The following is a 23922-nucleotide window of genomic DNA, read 5'->3' on the forward strand; positions in this document are numbered from 1 at the left end:
AAAAAAAAAAAAAAAAAAGATCAGAAAAGGCCTGGATGTATAGCTCATTATGAAGGCCCTGGGTTCAATCTCCAATACTACTCTAAATTCACCTAAAAATAATAATGAAACCACATGTGAAACTTTAAGCAAGAACTATATGAACCATATGCCCTAAACAGACAGGTTCAAATGCCAGCCATCATGGGTGTACTCAGAAAGATTTTCTTTTTTAAGAGGCCAAATGCTGATTCAGCAGCAGATGCTGTGGCTGACAGCTCTCCCCAGGGGCCCTTTCCTGGGCAACAGGTCAAGTAGTCAGGGCTGTGCCTGGTTTTCTAAATAGGAGCTTGGAACCTCACAATCCTGATTTGCAGACCCTCTGCATCAGAGTCATCTTGCAGAGGGTGGAGGGTGTTCATTACTTTCTTATCTGACGCAATATACCCACCACTTAAAGGAGGAAAGGTTTATTTTGGCTCACCGTTTGTAGAGGTTCCAGTCCATGGCTTGAAGGCATTGCAGTGGGGCATGGCAGAGGGGCATGACAGAGAATTGTTCATGACAAGGCAGGCAGGAAGCAGACTGATCAAGGGTGGAAGGAGGGAGATGCAACCTTCCTGACCATGCCTCCAGGGACATACTTCCTCTGACCAGGCTTCACCTCCCAGCATCATATTGCCTATAAACTCATCGGTGTTCTACTGATGATCACTCCCCCATGGTCCAGCCACACCTCCCAAAAGTCCCACCTGTGATTGCATGAGGAATAGTTAAAATAGTCGTTCCTTGGCGTTGAATTAGAAAAGTGGGGATGGGGAAATCTACAATTCATCAAGTCCCACAGGCTTCCCTTAGGCACACAAATTCCTGAGACCTCCTGGCTTGAAGTTCCACAGGTCTTGTCCTTGAGTTTTTCCCACTGCCAGTTGACAAGAGAAGTAGTAAGTCCTTAATAGCTGAGGAAGGCATCTCCAGCATCTTCAGTTCTTTGCTCACAGCTCTAAGCTTTTTCTATGAAAGCTGAGAAGACAGGAGTGATGAGGATGTTTCTGGTTTAATTTCGTGACCATTTGGCTACACTGGGCTCCTAGACCTGCAGCCCCTCTTTATAAAAAAGTGTGCTACAGCAGTATCCCTGGGGGCTGGCTGTCTAAAGCTGAGGGATCTGGACTGAGCTTCAGCACTCCCAGGCCTTGGGCATTCCTAGGTCATCTGTAGGAGTAAGTTGATTCTGTACCCAGAGGAAGGTGAGTCAGGTTTCTTACTGAACAAAAAGGAAGCCATTGGATTTCTCAATCTGCCCTTAGACTTCACAGGAAACCTGGGATCCCCATTTTCACTTCCACATTCTTCAGTGACCACCACCAGTCCTGACAAATAGTTTGCTTCAGTGCTGAGGATTCTCACCAGTGCTATAGAGGGCCCAGTACTAGGGAGTGCCTGGAACATATTTGGGGCATTGCCGTGGAAACAAATTCTATCTTCTCACCTTACTGCTCACAGAACCACCTAAAAAGGGACATTCATTATTGGATTTTGCTTGTGAAATGTGTCTGTTGAACAAAGACAATTCAGGAAGTGACATTTTCAGATTATGTGACATGTTTCAGTTATATTAAACATGGCTTGGAGCTTTTTTCATAGATGTGTGTTCTGTTGTAGCTAACCCTGAAACTGATGAGCAGGCTCTCATTTGAAGCTAACATAGCAAATTGGACTCTGTTTTTTTGTTTGGCTGCCATTGCAGTTGGTTGCCATCTCATTATCTGTACAGACAGACACATAACCCAGATGGCAAATATGTCTGTGACTGTTTGCCAACTTCTGTTGCTTGGAACAGCACGGAGAAGGTCTTGCAGATTCTGAGACCTTCTGACTGAGAAACAAGTGATCAGTTCATGATGTTTTCTGCAGAGGGGCCAAAAGGGAGAGGTGGCAGCCCTGTCTGAAGGTCTGCACAGAGCCTCCCACTTCCCCTCCAAACCACCGCTCGCTGGTTCTTTCCCATTGTGTGATTGGAGAACTACTGCATTTCTCCTTATTATGCTCAGAGGGTACCTGGAAGACATAGCTGTGGGATTTAGGCTCCTGACTCGTGAGAGAACCTGTACGGAAATGTTCTATTGCCTCCACCCTTCATTTCTGTTAGTGGCAGCTCAGTCACTCGGTGTCTCTCAATGTCACTCAGGGTCCTTCCAGCTGAAGTTAAATCCTGTTAATCCTCCTGTGCAGTCAGCTTGTCTTTTCATTTGCATTTCCGCGGTCTGATTTTCACTCACACTTTCACCATGTCTATTGTGTACAAGTGAAGTGCTGTTCTCTCTCGCTTTCCTGCATCCAAGGGACTCCCTCTCCAATCCCTCTTTTAACAAGGCAAAGAGCAAGCCTCCCTCCTGGCTATGATATACCATAGAATTTCCTGAAGAGCTTTAAAAAGAACAGACTGGCAGGGATGGCAGGATGAAGGCTGGGAACCTGCATTTCATAATCGCTTCTTGGACATTCTGATGCAAGCAGCCCAATGAGACCTCTCCACCATCTACTTCAGGGAACCCCTGGATGAGACTAAAAAGTGCAGGTTTTGGGAGTCTGGAAATCCAGGTTTTCAGTCCGGATTTCATCCTGTGATCTGGGTGGCCTTGGTGTCTTCAAAGCCGGCAGGGGTCTCTTCTAGTTTATCAGTAAGTTATCAGGAAGCTCAATGAGAACATGCACATAGAGTGCGTACCATTCTCATTGTTGTTGTTCTAAAACAGACACGGTGATGCTGCCCTCCTACTAAAAATGGTTCCATTCCCCTCACTGCAGAAGGAACCCACACTCGTTAGCATGGCACCCATGGGCCAGCTCCCTTCCTTCTCACACACCGCCACACTGAGCCCTTGCTCACCAGCTCCACATCAGTTTTTTCCTTGCTGCTGCTCTTTCCCCTTTTGGGAACCCTCTCTGACTTCTACTGCAGAGACCCCCAATCCCTCAAGGACATCCCCTTTTCTGTCCCCTTGGGAAACCATGCCAAGCACCCAGAGCTTCCTCCTCCCGCTCCATAAATCCTTGTCTCACCTTGATTTTGTTTCTCCAAGCACATCTCCTTCACTGCATCAGTCTCCTAGAAAGCATAAAATTGTGTCCCCTGGGCTGTTAGTGACAGTCTGTCCCTTTCTCAAATATCCAGGAAGCATCTCCCCTGTGCCCAGAACCATTCTAAGCACTGGGGCCCCTTCATGGACAGAACAAAGTCTCTCTCCTCATCAAGCTCACACTGTAGTCAAGGGAGGTAGTGTACAAAATAAATAAATATTTATGTTTTGTTAATTAGCAGTGTTCACAGTGATGAATGCAGTATAAGGGAACAATTGTATAAGCAAGTCACGGAAGGATTCCTTGATGAATGGAAATTTCAGACCTGAATGAAAGCAGTGAGTTAACCATGGATGTTAGGAAAGAGCCACCCAGGTGGAGGATACAGCAAGTTCAAAGGACCAGGAGCATAGGGACGATACGCCAGGGCTTTGAAATCCAAAGCTTACATTTTAGCTGAATTCCTGGGGCAAATATTTAACTTCTCCATACATGTTTTCTCATCTGAGAAACCAGAATGATGATGAAAAGCTGTTTGGGGGGGTTCCTGTGAAGACTCAATAGAGTGTCATTCCTGACCCATGGCCACACTCAATTGGGCTGCTCCCTTCCCTCTGCCTGCCTTTCTGTGCATCCTCAGAGCCTCCACACAATGCTGACCGGTGCCTGGCGTGTGGCATGTGCTCACATATTTGCAAAGGAGCATTTAGCTAAAATTGCAACTCTCTTTTAACAGGTGCTCTTCCTTAGCCTCCTGAATTAAAAATGTTGTTCATATAGCCATCCCAGCTCCATCCCCAGTGTCACTGCTGGCTTCGGAGGCACCAAGGATGGGCCCAGAAAGTGGACAAAAGTCTCTGAATGTGGATACTACAACTGCATGGGATCAAGGACTCTGCAATTTTAGAAGATCTTTGGTTCCTATTATCCTAATGAAGAGTTTAGCAGTGTTAGAGCTGATTCAAGAGGGCAAAGGGCCTCCATACAACCTCCCTTTCTGTTTTTGTTTTTGGTACTGGGGATTGAACCCAGAACCTTCACACTAACCTTCATCCCTAGACTTTGTCTTTTTTTTTTTCTTTGAAACAGGGTCTTGCTAAATTTCCCAGGTTGGGTTAGATTTGTAATCCTCCTGCCTCAGCCTCCCAGAGTACTGGGATTATGGCCATACCTCGGGTTTAGGAAAGGCATAAACTGTCCTATGACAATCAGGGGAAGGACCACAGTTATTTCACTGCCTTTCATAGACAACTTCTCCTCATGTTTCCTCCTTCCAGTGCCCTTCTCTGCCCCAGTCTCCCCCAGCCATTTTTTTTTTCTTGTTTGGAATAAGCAATATAAACTTGTGGTCCAGAGGCCCAAACAGTAGAGTAAGATGTACATTGAGGAATCTTCCTCCCTCTCCTGTCTTTTTATCCCCTGAAGATAACTGCTTTCATTGTTTCCTTTTTCCTTCCAGAGTTTATTTATGAATATACACATGTTATTTTATCCCCTTTCTTAAAATTAAAGTGTGTGCACTATATGTACATACAGGTGTGTCTAGCTGTATGTGCGCATACATGAAGGTATATATGTGTGTAGCTGTCCCTGTATCCATAGGGAATGGCCTCCAGGAACTCTACAAATACCAAAATCTGTGCGTGCTCAAGTGTTTTATATAAATTGGCACAGTATTTACATATAACATGTGCACAGCCTCCCTACATACTTTAAATCATTTCTATATAACTTAATTACCCAATTCAATGCATCTACTATGGACACAGTTATCATGCTGTATTATTTAAGGAATAATGATCAGAAAGAGTCGTATGTGTTCAGAACAGATGGAATTTTTTCCAGATATCTTTAATTAATGTTTAGCTGAATCCATAGATGTAGAACATTTAGCTACTGAGAGCCAATTTATACTATATATCTTTACCTTGTGTTTTTACTTAACAGAATGTCCTGAATGTTTTTCCCTTCTACCGGGGATGAAACTTGGTCCCTTGTACTTGCAAAACAGTCACCAGAACCACTGAGCCAAATCCCCAGGCCTTTCATGTATATTTTATACTATGTACTGTATAAGCCAAGAGTTTATCTTACACTTAGTAGTTAGGCATTTTACAGTGTTGAAATAAGAAACATGAATTTATGGAGAAGTTTTTGCTTTTTTTAATGGGGAAATTGGTTTCCTAAATATGTATTTTCAGTTGCTTTCTTTTTTTTTTTTGGTACTGGGGATTGAACTCCAGTCCTTGCACTTGCAAGGCAGGCGCCCTACCCACTGAGCCAAATCTCTGCCCCAGAATGTCCTGAATGTCACTCCCCATCAGTGGTAACAGATTTCTCAGTCTTTATTGCAAGAGCATGATGGCCATTAGAAGACTAGTGTAGTTCACTGAATCATTCCCTTACAATGGGTGCTGGTAACCCACACCCTTCAATAACTGGTGTTTTGGCATCTTCTGTATTTACTGCCTTATTTCATAAAAATATTTTCATTTCTTGATCTAAAACATGGTTAGGATTCTTTAAGAGCAGAGACTATGGGTTTATATTGGTGGAGAGAATTTTTTTTTTAGAACTCATGCCAATAACTATATAATTATAATAGGATAAGTTACATAAAGCAAAGTGTAGGGAATTATAAGAACACAGAATAGGGGTAATGTCTTTGAGTCTGGTGTGAAAGAAAAGGACTCCTCCAAAAACTTGATATTTGAACTAAAGTCATAACAATGAGAGGCCGATAACTAGAGGTAGAGGGAGGAGAATGTGCCATATTCAGAAGAAATAGCATGTACAAAGCCCCCGAGTGATTGGAGAATTGTGCATTTAGAAAAGGAGATTAAGATAACTTAAATGAATAGAGCATGATATATGGCACAGTTGTAAAAGTAGCTAGAAGCAAGACCATTGGGGCACTGTACTGTGCTAAGGGCTTTGATCTTCATTCAAGAGCAGTAAGAGGCCATGGAAGCTTTTGAGGGAAGGGTCATGATCTGATTGACATTTACTGCAATCATTCTGGCCACCGCCAGGGAGAGAGCAGGTGGAAAGAGTCAATCTTGAGCTTGGAGTAGGGCATTAGTGATATTGAGGGAGATGAGTGAGCAGGCCTGAGAAAAAGCAGATTGACAGGCCTGATGCCCAGCTGGCCACATGCATTGTTGTGGATGTGCTCCAGAGTGCTGGCTGGAGAAATTGTGGGTGCTGGCTCCTTAGGGGACACCAGGAAAAGAAGCCTAGAGTGGGAGGGAAAGACCCTGAGTTTGACTTTCAACATGTGGTATTTGAGAAACCTAGGAAGAATCTAGAGTTGTAGGAGGACCGTGAGCAGAGATGGAAACCTTCTGCATGGAGAAGATGCATGAAGTTTAGTGGTAGAGGCAAGTCCTGAGGCAGAGAAGGAGGGAGAGTTAGACCTGACTGGGTCTGTGATAAGCCTTGGAGATTTCCTTTGATCATGGGCAGACAGAGGGGGGAAGTCAGCAACAGACATGGGAAAAGAAACACCAGCATAGGAGGAAAACCAGGACACATGGTGCTGAGGAAGCCACGGGAAGTGTGTGGCACAAGCTGAACAGGGTGTGCCCACTGGTGGTGTGTTGCAGGGCAGCCCATCTTCCCTCCAGCCAGCCCTCTTTCCATGCACTGGTCCATTAGGACATTTAGGCTCTTTATCCATAGGGAAGCATAAGGGTAGAAGCCCCTTATTTGTCATTTTTGGCATATTTCTGAGCCAGAAGGCTATATTGAACTCTGCTTTCCTTTTATGTGTGGGTACAATTGTCCTTAAGTGACACATACATCAGTAGTGTGGGCAACCTACACTGATGACATGTGGCCCATTACATCTGTAAGAGGGTTGGATAGCTCTCCTCCATGCTAAGGCTCAAGACTCTATATTCAATTCATAAGAAAACAGCCATGTTGAGTTGAAGTCATCAGGGAGCCATAATTACAGTATGGCCACAATTATATTTTCCTTTTTCCATATGACTGTTCTTCTATTAAAATTCTTTTTTAAAGAATAAATCATAAATTTATAAAATTTGTGCTCATCTCACTACATTTTCCAGAAAGACTTTATATGATCTGATTTTTAACTTTTAGTAGATTTATCTAAGATTAATTATTTCCACTTCAGGATCAGCTTGTTTTGTTTTCAGTGAAATAGTATCCAAAGATACCAACATAGGGTAGTTTTTCCCTCTATAAGAAATAATCTAGAGGTACCGCTCAGTGGTACAGCACTTGCTTATGCATCCACAAAGTCTTGGGTTCCATCCCCAGTGTATGTGGGGGGCGGGAAGAATCAGAAACAGAAACAGAGATAGGGAGAGAGAATCATTAACTGAGCAGCAGAAAAATCACTTGTAGTCTGAATAATCACAAACAATAGCCTGATAAATTAATTTTATTTGTATATAAAAACAATTACCTGCTTCCCTTCATGTCCAAACCTAAAAGACTGTCATTAAAATAAGTTAGAAAAGAGTTATTATTATTATATTATTAAGATGTGAAAAAGGAGGGTAGATGGATGGGTCAGGGTCAAAAAATGAGAATCCTGTGATGAGTGGGGCAAAAGTGGAGGGAGGAAGAGGGTGGAGAGAGAGACAGGGCAAGGTGGGGGAGATCTCTTGGTGTTCCACGCATTCACAGAATCAGCTGTCTTTGTACATAACTGTAACATTTCAGAGGATTACACTCCTATCCTGCTATGTCAAGACATGGGCATTTAAATTCATGAATCCTATTATATGATCTTACTATTCAGGTACTCTCCTCTCTAAAACAGTCAAAAGAATTTTAGTTGTATCTAGTCTTCCAAGAAAGCCATAAAATGAACAATGCCAGAAATAATTATAAAACTAAATTGGCCTTAGAAGAATGAAAAAAAATCAATTTTGCCAGTTTATGTTCATGGTGAGTAATTTCCATATAAATGATCTGACTTGACTCAGTCTAAAGAAATGTGCCTGTATCTTCTTCATGTTTCATATCTGCAATTCTGAATTCTGTAGATGAATGTAGGTGGGAATATTTGAAGGCATGTTGGTATCTGCTGCAGTTTTCTAATTATAATTATCTTTCTTTTCTTTTTTCTTTTTTTTTGTTTGTTTTTGGCAGTGTATCAGTTACAGCAAGAGGCACCTCGTCCCAAGAGGATCATTTGTCCTCGGGAGGTCAGTGCTCAGCTATTTCCAATACACCTTGTTAAATATGATGAATTTGTCAGCACTGTGTTGATGTTGGGGAAATTTCAGGTTTCCTGGGAGTTGATAACATTGGTTAGGAGTGTCACCAAATTAAATATCTTAGTAATCTATATTTTCAAATCGGATGTTATTTAAAAGTATTTACAAACTAATTTAGAATCAGAAGCCTCACATTTTTAACCATTGCACAAGAAATTAAACACCCTTTGTAAAGGTCCTAAAATGTGTATTCTGGTTGGTTTTTTTCTTACCATTTTTTAAATTCATTAAGTATTTTTTTAAGTTGTGCAACATTTTCAGCAGAAAGAATAAGTAATATGTGGGTATAATACCCATGTTTAGGAAATTTTTGCATTTTAAATCAAAATATCTTTACATGAAAAGTGACTGTGTTTTTAAATCTAGGGATAGCTTAAAAATATACCAATTCATAAACAATCCTGACCAGCCAAGGACATTTCCAAGCCTTCCTTCACAAGCTGCCTTTCTAACCACCTGGAAGTCAAGCGCAGTTTGAAAGGCCAGGACTAAGGCTTAATTTTTCTGCTTTTATCTTGACCGGATTTCTTAATGGCTAAACTAATATCCTCCAAACCAAAGGCCCACAAACCCTCACTTATTTTTCTGTTACTTTGATAAAATATAGAATAGCAGAGAGCTTTTAGAGTGTATGCACTCTCGAGGGGAAAAGCTCTAGTTCTGACATTCTTGAGACTCAGCCTTAGATTTCAGTACTTTCTGGATCTGGTTTTGAACCTGTTTCAAAGACTTAGGTCTAACTATGAGAGCTAACTTACCAAAGTTCAATGAATTTTTCACATAAAAAATTTCTCTGTGTAAGGTGCTCAAATTAATCAAACAACCTGGTGTTTAATACAGTGTAAACTAGACATTTTCATCCCAGGAATATTGCTGATGATTATGAAGAAAATCCAGGATGAGTTTCAGTTGATTTAGTAGTCTCACCTTGTATCACTAACTCTGCAGTCTGTTGTTCTTTGGCTATTCAGTAATATTTAAATAAGGAAAAAGTAGGATAAATATATAAATGAAATGTACTAAATAAGGGTTTTTCAGTACAAATTGTGAATCAAGCTACTTCTACTTTTCATTTAATGTTTCTCCATCAGAAAAAGTATAACCATGTGTAGGAATATGGAGGGCTTAGATATCTCAAGGAAAAGAATATTTGTAAAATTAGAATATTACTAAGACCTCTATCTAGGGGTATTAACAAGAACTCAGTAGGCAAGACTGAGCACCAATGTTTGAAACCCTAGAGGTTGGTAAATATTCGTTTATTCATTCATGTATTCAGCAGATACAAATGGAGAGCCTGTGTTGTTTCAGCTTTTGTATAGGAGGTGTAGGAAATACAACAAAGAACTTGGCTGTTGGCATTCTGAGTATTCATAATGAAAGAAAACACAATTATGATGTAACTGAATATATGTTTAAAGTTTTATCTCTGTGTGGTGTGGGAGGGAGGGAGGGAGGAAGGGAGGAGAAGGAGAGGTAGGATGGAGAAGGAAATGGAGGGGAGAGAGAGAGAGAGAGAGAGAGAGAGAGAGAGAGGCTGTTACTCAAAATCCTTGCAACCATGTCAGTTATTCTTTGAGGCAGGTGAACTGTGAGCAGGGGAGGTGGGTGGATTCAGGTGAGACCATCAAAGAAATCCTTCCTAGCATTCAAGCAAAGCTCTCCAGACAGACATTCGGTGGACTGAGAGCCTACCATATATCAGTTCATGCCATCCAGCCATCACCCTCTGCTATAATTAAAAGGATATGGTGCGCAAGTAGCTTTTCTTCCCCTTTTGTCTGTCATATAAACCAAACTTTTAACCTTTCCACATGTACCAATGTGATTCATTAACAGGTAAGGCCTGGTTAATGCTTGATCCATAGGTAGCTGTCCTCTAGAAATCCCACATCCAATTTCTGCCGTGGAACCTCTTGTGAATTTTCATCAGCTTTCTCCGCAGGCAGTGCAGGGACCCAGCAGCCAGGCAGGTGTCAGGTGATAAATGCTGGAGTTTGCCAGAGGAACAGGTGCAGTTGGGATGAGTGCCAGCAGCCAGGCCTTGATTCACATCACTCTCTGGTGAGATGGTAACTGACTAATTCCTGCCCAAATCACTGGGCCTCTTAGGACTTGGCCTTCTGTGAGTCAAGGCACTGCCTCATCTTGCACGAAGGGGAAACCATTGCTCCTGGCATGGGCAGTGTTTCTTTTCTTCCTCGTCACACCCCCGGCTGGAGGTTTGTGCCTAATGGAGACAGACAGCCTCTCATTAGAGTATGAGGCCAGTGAAATCAATGCTGGCTTAACACATTTGCATAAAGTCATAATGGCTTTTTTGTTGGAACAATGAGTTATGATTTGGGGATGTATTTTTTAGTTCATTGCTCTTCTAAGATAGGTAGGATGAGTGCCCATCTTCCTTGTACACATAGCTCTGCTGTCCTTCTCCATAGTCCCGGCCCATCTTCTCCACCCTTCCTCCCTGGTCCCTGGCTGGTGGCTCTAGCATCTCCATTCTCTGTTGCTCTCTATGACTACAGAGACTACCTTCCTGGGCTGCAGGCCTCTCCTAGGGTCCTCAAGTTCACAGGATCAGTACCCTCATTAGAGTGCCAAGTGAAGTCTGCAATGCAGAGATAGGAAACACTGTCACTGCAGGCCAACTTGACTCAGTAACTGATTGCAAGAACACACACCAACTTCACGATGGACTCCACCGAGAACTGGGTAACACAAGGGTACAGACAGATTCAGCATGCAAAATTCAACAAGCTGGCAAGGCAGTTAAGCTGCACTGTCCAGTTGGATTTGTCTTGACTTCTTGTTCTGCCAGTACTTATCTGACCTACAGCTAACCACTTATACCCTCACACCAAAAAAAGCCGAACCCAAGGGTAAACATCTTCCTTGTAGGATTGCTACCTGCCAGGTGTCTAGTATGACAGGCATATGATAGCTACTCCATTGAGGTATATGATTCAAGGCATATTCAGAAACCTGTGAAGAACAGGCTCAGAGACAGCCACTGGGGGCAGTCAGCAGGATGCCCTTATGTGAGGGCAAAGTAGTAATGATGAAAAACAAAGTGAGATGCCCAGGTCACAAATTAAACCACCAGGAGAAAAGATACTGAAAGTGAGAAACAGAAGGTACAAGTGGCTGAATGTTGCCCCTGGCCCCAGGTAAGCCAGGTAGGTCAGCGGCTGAAATAAAAGCTCCTTGTTTCTTGAGATTCATCATTGTAAATTAATATTTATTGAGCCATGATGGTACCTGGCACTCTGCAGCCATAACCTGAATACTTCTTGCCAAGAGATTCAAAACATCTTCCAGGATGCAAAATTCTCACTTGCCCTTTCTGTCAGTTATCAATCAGTTACTTGATAAGCATTTATTAATTACCAAATGTGTGCCTGTTCTACCGGGACCTGGGCAGAATATTGAATCCCAAATTTGTTTTTCTAGCTAAGACGTCTCCTTTCAACTCCACACACCTCTCTCCATCTGGCTGCTTGGCCTCTGCAGGTGAAAGGCTCATGGGCCTTCACAGGTGTGATGCCTGATACAGACCCAGGCTCTTCTCATTCACACCCTTGCCCCTGTCTCTTCCATTCTAGTGGTGTCAGCTCACCTCCACGCTATCTTGCATGCACCTCCTTTCTTCACCTTCATGACAGTTACGTGGTTTCTGCCACCTTTCCAGCCAGGACTTGTGCAGGTCAGCAGCCCCGACCTGATCTTGCTTTCACTCATGGTACCCTCCATGCAGCCCACATTAACACACACACACACACACACACACACACACACACACACACACACACACTCTGTTCATCCACTGGGAGCCTAAATCATTATTGTTAAATATAATTCACACCCTTTCCTGTAGCTTCCCATTACTCTTAGAATGAAATTCAAACATCTTGCTGTGCCTATGAGCCATTGTGTGCCTTGTGCAATAGCCCCTGCCCTGTCTGTGTTATCCTTCTTAAACTACACTGCCCTCTATTCCCATTCACTGAACAAACCAGTGTTGCTACCATAGGGCCTTTGCACCATTCTTTGCCTAGAATTCTTGTCCCTGATTTATATATTTCCAGGTTGCAGCTGAAATGTCACCCAATAATAGAGGTGTTCCTTGACTCCCATGAAAATTAGCATCTCTCCAGCACTCAGATAAGTTATACTTATTTTGCCCATAATATAGTAGTCCCCTCCTATTCACAGGGAATATGTCCCAAGATACTCTATGCCTAAAACAGAAGACAGTACGAAGCCCTTAAATATTATATTGGGTTTATCCCTATACATACATATATGCATACATACCTATAATGAAGTTTAATTCATAAATTAGGCACAATAAGAGATTAACAAGTAATAATAAACTATAATACAAGTTATTTAAAGCTTATATATTGTTTATTTCCAGAATTTTCCACATAAAATTTTCAGACCTTGGTTGACTATGGGTAACTGAAATGCAGAAAAAGAAGCCACAGCTAAGGGGGCACTGCTGTACTTAATGCACTTTCTAATATGCTTTCTTAGCTTATTTTAATGTTGCTGGTATAGCTGTATCCAGAAGAATTCATGCTCCAGGGACCTCCTCAGCTTTAATCATAGGTATATCCCTGGCATTGAGCATAGCCCAGCAGTAGTGGGTAATCAGTAAATATAGAGCAAAATGATGGGGAAAAAAAGGATAGAGATCGCTAACGTAAGGAATTTAGAATCCTCAAACTATTACTAATAGCATATCAGGTTTACTCAATGCTGTTATTAGGGTAGCCAGTTGGACTTTTGGCAGTTGTTAAGGCACTTACTTAAACACAGACTAATATTTTTTTTTTCCTGGAATAATCCAACTTTCTTTCTGGTCCTTCCAAAAGGCCAAAATGTCAAGATTTACTTGCATGACTAATTTAAAGTCAAATTCCACTAGAATTGCCTAAAAGATACACCACGTAAGCAGAAATTCTTTTGTGACTATAAATGATTTGGTGTCATTTGTCTTTTTTGAAAGTGCTGCAGTGAATATGAGATTATGAAAAGCAATTCCATAAAAGGGAAATAAAATTATATGCTATTATTTCCCATTGTTCTCCATTTTATGCAACTTCATTCCCTTCTTCCTTGCCATAAAATAATCTATTTGAGAAATCTGTTTTTTTAGTGCAAAAGTGGATTGTAGAACTGAGGTTTCCATCATCATGATCAGAAATCAGCTTTTTTTCTTGATTTCAGAGGTTAGACAAAGCGCAGGTGACAATATTCAATCTTAAATTGCAGCAGTCCCTCGCTACCTTATTTCTTCTTTGACTTTGTGCATTTTTCTAGTTTTTCATGGCCTAAATATCTACCCATTTCATCTCTTTCATCTCTATTTGTAAAACTATTCTTTGAATCCTACAAAAGCATTTCCTTTTTTTTCATAATGCCTTTTAAATTTTTATTAATCATACCTAGACTTCAGTTTTGTGGCATTAGGCATTTATTTTGGCCTAGGCATGTCTGGAAGGTGTTACAAAGCATAATGATTTGCCAAACCATTGTTCACTAGCTCAGTACATTTTATTTTTTTCAGTTTTAATTGAGTTTATTGGTACATTTTAGGGATACAGCACAGTTACATTCGTTGTTGGGATCTTGTACCTCTACATGACAAGTCTTGGTTCTCTCCCTTCACCCCCTCCTCCCCTCCCCATCTACAAACACTTTATTTCCATCTTTTCATTATCTCACATTTTTTCCTTTTCCCTTATTACCCTTACTCTACCCATCCCACCTTCCCTACACCTTTAGTTCCTTTCTTCCCATTTCTAAATGTCAGTAATCTTATTAGGATCTTCTGTATTATTGCAGATTATTCACACCAGAGAAACTATTCGATATTTACACATGTGTGCCTTATTTATTTCACTTAGGAGTATATCTTCAGTATGTATCCATTTTCCTATGAATGAATCTAGCTCAGTACATTTTAAATCACAAATTTTAAGTAAACTCAAAGGGGTTCTTTACTATTCTATAGCCCCCCTCTCACTTTTCTTCTTTCATTCATTGAAAATAAATATTTTAAAGCAAAATGCATTTGGTAGAACATGAAAATGCTACCGATTCAAGGTATCCGGGGAAGATATGTCTCTAAAGTCATGAGATTGATCCTACATGCCACAAACAAAAATCAATCTCATTACCCTTTAATTGGCTTTATATGCAGTAATCAAAAGGCTGTTTCTTCCATGCTAAGAAATATTTCTATTCTTTTCATCCTACAGCCTCTTCACTAGGCTTCTTTTATCCTCTTAATATTGACAAGACCAAGAATAAAGGGCTTTTCTACCATTTTTCCTCCCAGGCTTTCATCTCCCACGCTGATGCAGGCAACACTTTTTCTTGATGTGAATTTGTTCCGAGCTAGACTTGCTGTGGTTTTACACTTAACAATAGTGTCGTATTTGTTTCTAGTAAAACTAATATTAGAAAAAAGGTTTTGACATATAAGGGGTTTTCCCCTAAAGATAAAAACAAATATTTTGTGCTTTTCAAAATAAATATTTAATTTCTTATTGATGAGTACTTTGATCCCCCCATCCTGCCCCTTGCCAAAAAAGAAAAAAAATCACTCTCTTTGGAATGCTTTGAATGTCTTCAAGGCAATACAGAAATTTCAAAGGTGAATTCACAAGCAGGGGCCAGGGCTCTGGAGGTCCATCTCTTACACAGTTCAGATTCTGAGAGGCCAGGGCTAGAGAAGAACAGCACACACCTAAGCCTATACTTATCCATGAGTGGACTGAGGACACTAGGGGAAATTAGACAGGGATTAGAAGTTGTAAACAAGCCATAATGATTGGCCAAATCATTCTCAACTAGCTCAATACATTTAGTCACAGATTTTATTTTATTTTTTTAATTCACAGATTTTAAATAAATTCAAAGGGGTTCACTACTATTCCATAGTTCTCTCCCCTTTTCCTCTTGTATTCATTGAAAATAAATGTTTTAAAACAAGGGGCATCTTGTGGAATGTAGTTGATACAAGGTAAAGCTTCTAGAGGAGATTCACCGGGTGATTTTTATTTCTTAAATATATGCATCATATTATAGAGATGAAATATTGTGCTGTGTGATTCATGGTTTTAGAAAAAGAAAGAGTAACTATAACATCACGTATTACAACACAGGCCCTGTCGCTTTCCCTCACGATGATAGTGTCATCCTAGGTATGGATGAGGGTGGAGTGGAGCCATCCAAACTGAAAGAGAATAGTGGTGAGGAAGTTCTGGCACTTGGAAGGACTATTGTATACTGTTTATATGACTTGAATGTCCCCTTCAAAACTCACGTTGAAACTTAATTGCCATCATATCAGTATTGACAACAGGGCTTTTAGTAGGCTAGTTACAAATAAAAAGGATGAGTCAGGCCCCATTTCTTCTTTCTGTCTTGCCCTTGCTCACTTGCCCTCTTACCCTGTTTTGATAGAGCAGTAAAGCCCTCAACACATGCTTGCTCTAGGACATTGCAGCCTCCAGGACCATGAGCTGAATAAATCTCTATTGTTTATAAATGACACAATCTGTGGTGTTCTGTTACAGCAGCAGAAAACAGATGAAGACAACAACCAAAGAGAACAGTGGCTTATTGTGTGTCTGGCCTGTGCTCAGAAGTCGGGTCCGGAAAGATTTCCAGGATGGCTGGGGCTGTCTGTTAGGAGGAGGAGCAGGTGCACAGCCCTGGGTGCACTGGTGGGGTTTTGCAGACATGCTTCAGGATTTTGCTCACCAGGTTAAACTGTAACTGAGAAACAGTGCTGATAAAGTCTGGCTGCACTTTGTACCTGGTGAGCCATGTGTCCCAGGGGAACAGGGCCTGGCTAAGCTAACACTGGGTGGTGAAAACCAATTCTAGCCTAAATCTATTTTCCATCAGTCAGATGTGAGTGGTGCGATCTCAGATGGTCCCAACTTGAGTGTGACTAGCCTACGTGATGCTGCCTATTTGTTTATCGTTAGTCCTTTGACAGTAATGAGAGCTGACATGTATGGAGTCCTTACTGTGCCTCAGCAGGGTTAACATGTTCACGTATGTTATTCCCTGAAGCAATGCCCCAGAGATTGTTCCTCCCACGGGAGGAAATGAGATGAGAAACAGGAGAAGGGCAAAGGCCAGATTCTAATAATTATGTCCCACATCTAGGGCTTCTAACTTGGTGCTTTTTAAAGTGGGTCCCCAGGGCCAGCAGCAACAAGGGCATCTCCTAGAAGCTTGTCAGAAATGCGCGTTTTGGGGTTCACTTCAGACCTCCTGAATCAGAAACTTTGGAGATGCCACCCTACACACTTGTGCTTTAAAAAGCTCTGCAGAGGCTCTTCAAGTATCAGGCACACCATTTGGATGACTGTTCGCACTTCTCTTGGCTTTTCTATTTCAGATGCCTTCTCTGCCTTCCAAGATAGAGGAATCAAGATTCATAGCTTATTTTAATTCTTTTTGTTAATGACATTGGTTACCCAGAAATGTGCTAGACATTTTTGTGCCAAGTCTTCCCACAGCCTCCTTTATTTCTTTTATGTTTGCTCTCCTAGATGCAATTGTTCACCCTTTAAAACTGTTTAGCCTTTTCTCTTTTCTGTGTCCGACTTTTCCGCATTGTTATGTTGCAGAGACCAAGTGCTTAATTTAGCTTTATCTCCTGCCTCCAGCCCCACTTGTTTTCTTTAATATCTCTGATATTATTTCTTTATTGGCACTTAGCAAAACTATTAAAATTCAGTCCTAATGAGATGATGTGTACCTATGTCTGACCATATTCAGTGTACACTATTAAAAACTCCAGCCCTTTTTGGATGTCTTAGGTATTTTTCTCATCTGTGACTATGCATGAAGTATTCTTGCTAGACTCCCTTGTGCTTTGAGTTGACCTTTACATTAATAAAAACAATAAATTCATCATCATTGTGTCAGGAATACTTTTGAATCACATTTCTGTTTTCCTACTTATTAGCTCCTTCACACAGGTGATCATCCTTGTACTTAACGAGCACTTCTCAGTTCAAGATTTTAGGTGATTTTAGGTGCTAATAAAAGCCAGACCTTCCCAGCCCCACCTCTTTGCCTCAGTCTTCCACTCCTCTGATGTCTTGAGACTGATACTGACTGAGCTACTGGTAATTGATCACCTTTGACCATGTCCTTTGACAAAACACAATCTGACTTGACATCAGCTTTCAATACACTGGATCTCCCTGTCTTGCTGGACCAAATAGCAGGCTTTGCTTTAGTGATGGTATCTCTTTCCTCCTCCTTATTTACATGTCAGTGCCACCCCATCTATCATGGAAGAAAATTAAATAGCCTTGGCACTACCCAACAAATTGTATTGGTTGCCATCCAGCCCCTTGTGTCCTTTTTGGTAACGACACATCAATTGTGGGATGAATTGTTCTGTGTCTTCCTGGATTTTTCTACAAAATATGTTGTTGTACTGCTTGATGTGCCCTTGTGCTCTGTGGTGGTCCTTGGGGATGCAGATCAAACTTCTTTGTGTTTCAGTAGTCTCAGCTGTTAAAAAATACAACTCAACCATTTTTGTCTTGGTTCACTGTGATATTTTAAGTTGGCATCAGGATACCATTACTTATAAGTTTATGATTCTCTCTACTCAGTGCAATGAATAAAGATTTGTGCATACATATGATTTGACTCACTATTAAATAAGGAGGCATTGATGTGCTCTGTGTCTTAAAATAACTGTAAGATGTCCTGGAACTGATTCTCACATTTGCTAGTACAGCAGAGCCATTGACAAACTACTAACTACCACCTGTTTTGTAATAGTTTTATTATAACATAGCAATGCTCATTCTTTTCTTTATTATCTGTGACTGCTTTCATGTTACCATAACAGAATTGAGTCCTTGAGACAGAGGCTATGTGTTTTTCATAGCCTAAACTGTTTACCAATGAGCCCTTGCCAGAAAAAGTTTGCTGACTCTTAATTGTGCACCAGTAGTAACTTTGAAGGATGAGTTAGTAAGTGTAAAGCATGTAAAAGTGAGCCTGGCATTTATATATTGAAAGTATTGGTTTTTAATTTCCCAAATACTACATGGTACAAGTGAAAAAAAGGAAATTCCCGCTCTGTAATCTAGGAAGAACTTTATTTCAAGGCATTGTAAGAAACAGCTTGACCTTCATGTGTAGCACATGCAAATTGGTGGACGAGGCCAAGACAGTCGCAAGAAGCAGGTGTTCTTTCACCTGCTTTCTCATGGTCACTTTGTCCCTTGCCAGTAATGGCAGCCTATGAGAAAAAGTGTGTGTGGAATTATTTAGTGACAACACCTGGGCATGTAAATTATATTCATTTTCTTCTGTTCTAAGAACAAAGTTGCCCTCCTATTAAAAGTCTATATGGCATAGACTTCTGCCTAGTGATTTGCATGCTGAAGTATTTGCAGGGAAGAATGTTATAACTGCAACTTCAAAATACATCTTCAAAAAGTTTCATTGATGGATGATAAAGGAATGAACTCATAGATATGACATAAAATAATATAGAATGTAGGTGGTGTGTGTTTGCTGTAAAGATCTTTCCACATGTGAAGATTTTCATACCAAAATATCAAGAAGAAAAAATAAGAACTGTGCAAGCAAAGCAAGAGTTGGGGATTCTCTGGTCCAGGAACAAAGACATTCCCTTGGGTTCATGGTCCTGAGAGGCAGGAGAGCATCTCCCTGTCCAGTGCTGCTGAGGGCCCATAGCTGTGTGCCAGAATTGGTAATGTGGACTAGAGAACATGTCAGGAAAATCATGGTTAGAGGCAAGGACAAACATTAGCAAAGCACCTTCACCATTTTATTTATTTCCACACTGGGAATTATTTTGAGGGGAGTGCACATTTCATAAATGCTAAATTGAGTTCTTTTAAAAAATAATGGAGAACAAGCTTCTGGATTTCATGGCATCACGGTGATATGGAGCAATAAGGACTGGAACTTAGGTCAGGGACTGGTGTCATCCCAGAAGCTGTGGCTGACTCTGGTGAGCTAGAAAAGCAAATTAGTTACTCACTCTGAGCTATAGCTGCTCATCTATAAAAAGGAAAAAAAAATACATAGCCCCCTCCTTCCTCTTAGAAGAAAATTTAAAGTATTTTGAAGGCCATGAAAAGCTCACTGAACTATGAATTCTCAATATGGTCAGTATCACCCCCAGGGGAAATAGATATTGGGAAAGAGCATTCAAAAAGCTCTTTTATGTCTAAAACACAAATATATGTACAGGACACTAACAGACATACAATCTATTCTTTGGTAGTGTTAACATTTCATTGCATGAAGGCGATAATAGTGGAGGAGTGTCTAAAAAGCCTCTGTAGGAATCTCCAAAGCAAAAAAGGTTAACATTTCATAAGTCTTTCATTTCTGCCATCTCCCACATTTTCTTCCTTTCTCTCTTTCTTTAGGTTTATCAATTTTATTTTATCCACCAATTTGTACATATAATATGCTTACATTTCCAGGAGAGGGAAGGAAAAAAAAACTTCTGAGAAAAGAGTAAGAATGATAGACATTCTTTGATTTGTTCAAGATATATTTAGCACCACTTAACCCAAATACCATTAAGCTTTGAAGAAAGGAATTTACTAACAGGAGAGAGGAATTAAATATGTGTGCTCACTCAGTCTTTTCTCCTTAGAAATTTAGCAGCAGTGTTAGTCTTCCCTTGATTTGATTCGATTCTGTTGGGTACTTCAAGCTTTTTGAGCCTAAGAGGTATGTGGAGAATTTAAAGAGAGTCCAGAGAATAATGAAGATGAATTAAGGATTGGAAAGTGGGGCTTCTTAGCAAAGGTTAAAGGAACAAGGATTATTTAGTTTGAGGAAGAACAGACAATCAGGTGGCACAGAGATGGTTTTTAATAATGGGATCTCTATTCTTTAGAGAGTAGTCTCAGATTCTCATTTTCACTGAAGACCCAAGAAAGAGAAGAAACATAAACTGAAGCAAAAGAGATATGAAGTTAGATATTAAGATAATATTTCTATACATAATAACATCCTGGATTTTTCTTTTTTTTTACAAGATATCTTATTTGTAGGAAGTATCAGAAAGATGGGCAGCCCAGCCCACGGCATTTGATTGCCCTGCAGGGTGGGAGGCCAGCCAACCTGACCAGTGTGGCCTCTGTGGGAATTGGCTTGGTGGGAGGAAGCAGCCATTTTACTTGGATGTCAGAGGCTGAGGACAGAGTTCCAGCCAAGAGCCAAGCCGGTGGCCTAATTGGCTTGTCCAGACAAGGAGGGCTGATGCTGAGTTTTGGGAACCAACACGTAGATTCAAGGAATCACAGTGCCAGGGAAGATGTAGCAAAGAAGAGTGTGCTAAAAGGAGCCCCTGGGAAGCTGAGCTGGAGAGGCAAATGCCTTCCATGGCTGAGCCTTTGGTGTTCCTGGAAGCCTAGTGTGAGAGGAGTCAAACAAAATCCATATAGACCTCTTCGGAAGAAGTCCCAAGCTCCTAGAAAGGTTGTTCTCTTAAGGTTTGTCACTACTACCTAGAGTTGTGTTTCCCCACTTTGAGTGTGATTCTGACTCACCTATGGAGCTTGGCAAGACTTACATACACCTGGTTCCAGCTCTAGAGATTTAGATTTAATGGGAATATTCCTCAGGATTCTATGAGCAATAGAAACTATTCTGGGTAAATTTAGCACCCAAAGGAGGGTGGAGAGAAATGAGGGGTGGTTGAAAGGATGTGAGGAAACTCTCTGCATGGAAACAAAAGCTGACCAAAAGGCTTTGAGCATGATGTGAAGTAGGACATCTCCAGACACCCTTGGGATAAGACTGAGGCACCTTATGGCTAGTGGACTGTGAGAGTTAGGGTCAGAGTTCTAGGGTGATCTGGACAGCTTTTACACTCTGAGTCTGTCTGCCTCAATACATTCTTTAGAAATGAGTTTAGTAGATCTTACCGTCTTAGTCACTTTCATCATCACTGGTACATAATACCTGATGCAGTGTAAGGAAGAGATGCTTATTTGGGTGACAGTGTATAGAGGTTTCAGTTTTCCATGGCAGGGCAGCATGGCAGAGGCAAGCGGCTCCTGGTGCAGTGCCAGGAAGCAGAGAGAAAATGAAGGCAGGCGCCAGGAAGAGATAAACCCTTCCAGGCCACACCCCCAGCGACCCACCTCTTTTGACTGGATACCACCTCCTAATAGCAAATCAGCTCTAAATTCATAGTGGACTAATTCACTGATTGTTATCACACCCTGTGATCCAGTCACCTCCACAAATCCCTAGCTATGAGCATGTGAGGCTTTTAAATATAGATATAAACCATAGCAGTTACTTATTGGATAGTCATGAGGATTGGATTAATTATGTACAGAAAATATTAGAAGAATGTGTGGTACATAGTAAATTCTATTTTTATTTTTATTTATTTATTTTTTTTTGGTACCAGGGGATTGAACTCAGGTCCTTGCGCTTGAAAGGCAGGCCACCGAACCACTGAGCTAAATCCCTGGCCCCAGTAAATTCTTAATAACTGTTAGTAATTGTTGCTGTTAGGCTCTGCCATACATGTGAATGAACTCTTAACAGTTTCTCTTACTGGTTTCTATCCCAGGTGGGAATTCTGAGGACAGAACATATGAGCAGTGTATATTGGTTCTTACGTTCCCCTTTTACATAGAGAATGTATGGATCCAGGGTTAAAGGACTCACTGACCACAAGTCATAGCTGTTCCTCGTGGTCTTCAGTCTCCTCTCTGCAGATTCACATAGCTGGGAGGGAGCACATTTTGTACTGTGTCTTGTAGCATAAGGCATCAAGGTTTTTGCTACAGCTACTGATAATCTTTCCATGGGCAATCCTTTTGATATTTCAGTAAGTCCCAGAAAGGGACATAGGGGCGTTAAGCAGACCTGTCTTGCAATCAGTCAGTCACTTTCATAAAGCTGTGTTCTGTGAAGGATATGTATCTGGGTAGTAGGCAATAGAGAGGAAATAAACAGGAGCCCCTCCTTCAAAAAAGCCCACATGTAGAGCTCGTGAAAACTAACAAGTCTAATCCCAGTAAAAGTGACATGGCCCTAAACTAGCCCTTCAAAACATTCAGAGGGAGAACAGGAACCAACACTTGAGCTGGCTTGAGGTGGCTAAAGGAGGTCTCCGCTAAAAGGCAACTTTTGAGCTCTATCTTTAAAATCAGTGAGATTTTGCCAGGTTAGGATATAGCAGGATTGAAGAACAAATATTATAATTCCAGGCAAAGGAAATATCCTGTGCAAGAATGGCCTAAAATTATAAATGACAAGAGTGTGTTTTAGAAGCTAGAAGGAGTTATGTATCAAGAACTTGAATAATTGGGGAATAAAGATGGTGGAACAAGAGTGTGTGAGCACCAGTAAGAAATCTTGCATGTTATCCAGGTATTCCATTCAAACACTATATATTGAGTACCCACTAAGTACCAGCATAGTTCTAGACAGTAGAGATGTAACAGTAAGTGACACAAAATCCCTGGCCCTGTGTGGTTCCCACTTGAATAGAAAACATTGGAAACAAGCAAACAGACAAACAAACAAGAACCCTACCTCATATCAGAGTTCTCCAGAGAAAGAGAACCAATAAGCAGAGATTTTTAAATAAGGTATAAATTAGTCATGTAGTAATGGAAGATAAGAAGTCCCACAATGTGTCATCTACAGTCTGGATACAAAGGAAATCCAGTGGTATAGTTGAAAGGCCTGAGAGTTGGAGAGAAAGTGGTGTTGATCCAAGTCTGGTTTGAAGGTCTGAGAACCCAGAGCACCCACCAAGGGTAGGAGAAGATAGATGTTCCAGCTCAGGCAGGCAGAGGGAGAGCAAATCCAGCCTTCCTCTGCTTTTTGTCTTATTTAGACCCTCAACAGACTGGATGAAAGCCACCCACATTGGGGAGAACCATCTACTTAACCCAGACCCTATTCAAAACCTCTTCCAGACACAACCAGAAATAATGTTTAATCAAATACCTGCACATCCCATGGCCTGCTCAAGTTAACATATAAAAGTGACCATCACAATACTCAGGTAAAATGTGTATCTCAGGTAGCGATAAATGTCATAGAAAAATAAGCCATAAAAAAGGACGGTGATGAGAGAAGGTATTATTTTTAAGTAGAATGGTCTGGGGAGGTCCCCCTAAATTTTGTAGGTTTGCCCATCTGACCATGAGGAACCAGTACAGAATTTTCAGCAGAGAGCAATGTGATGACCTCAGTGTAAAAAATAGGCTGGAGGATGATAAAAGTACAGAGGACAGACAGACTATTAAAAAGATTATTGCAATGACCAGGAAGATAAATACCAGAGCGGACAAGGAGAGAAAGAGACCATTTCAAGAGCAATTAAGTAATTTGTGCAGTGAAAAGACAGTGAGAGACTGAAATGAGGATGGGGAGAGGGTGGGATCTGGTGACCATGTCTGTCTTAGGCACCTTGTGGATGATGTCCTGATAGTTGCCATGCAGAAAAAGTAGAAGTAAAGAAGATTGAAGCGTTGCATATGATTAATATATTTTCCTATTCCAGTTAACCTCCTCATGGCCCCAG

General features: G+C 41.0%; 1 protein-coding gene across 2 annotated transcripts in view; it reads left to right on the top strand.

Annotated features, from left to right (window-relative positions):
- The window catches only part of Chn2 (chimerin 2), a 220403-nt gene that overhangs the window by 81619 nt on the left and 114862 nt on the right, over positions 1-23922 (top strand). For both annotated transcript variants that reach the window (XM_010628292.3, XM_010628291.3), the window contains exon 3: positions 8191-8246. In XM_010628292.3, coding sequence (XP_010626594.1) covers positions 8191-8246 — 56 coding nt within the window. The remainder of the gene's footprint in view (positions 1-8190; positions 8247-23922) is intronic.

Source organism: Fukomys damarensis, unplaced genomic scaffold (genome assembly GCF_012274545.1).
Source record: "Fukomys damarensis isolate Sample0158 unplaced genomic scaffold, DMR_v1.0_HiC HiC_scaffold_4, whole genome shotgun sequence".
Classification (NCBI taxonomy): domain Eukaryota; kingdom Metazoa; phylum Chordata; class Mammalia; order Rodentia; family Bathyergidae; genus Fukomys; species Fukomys damarensis.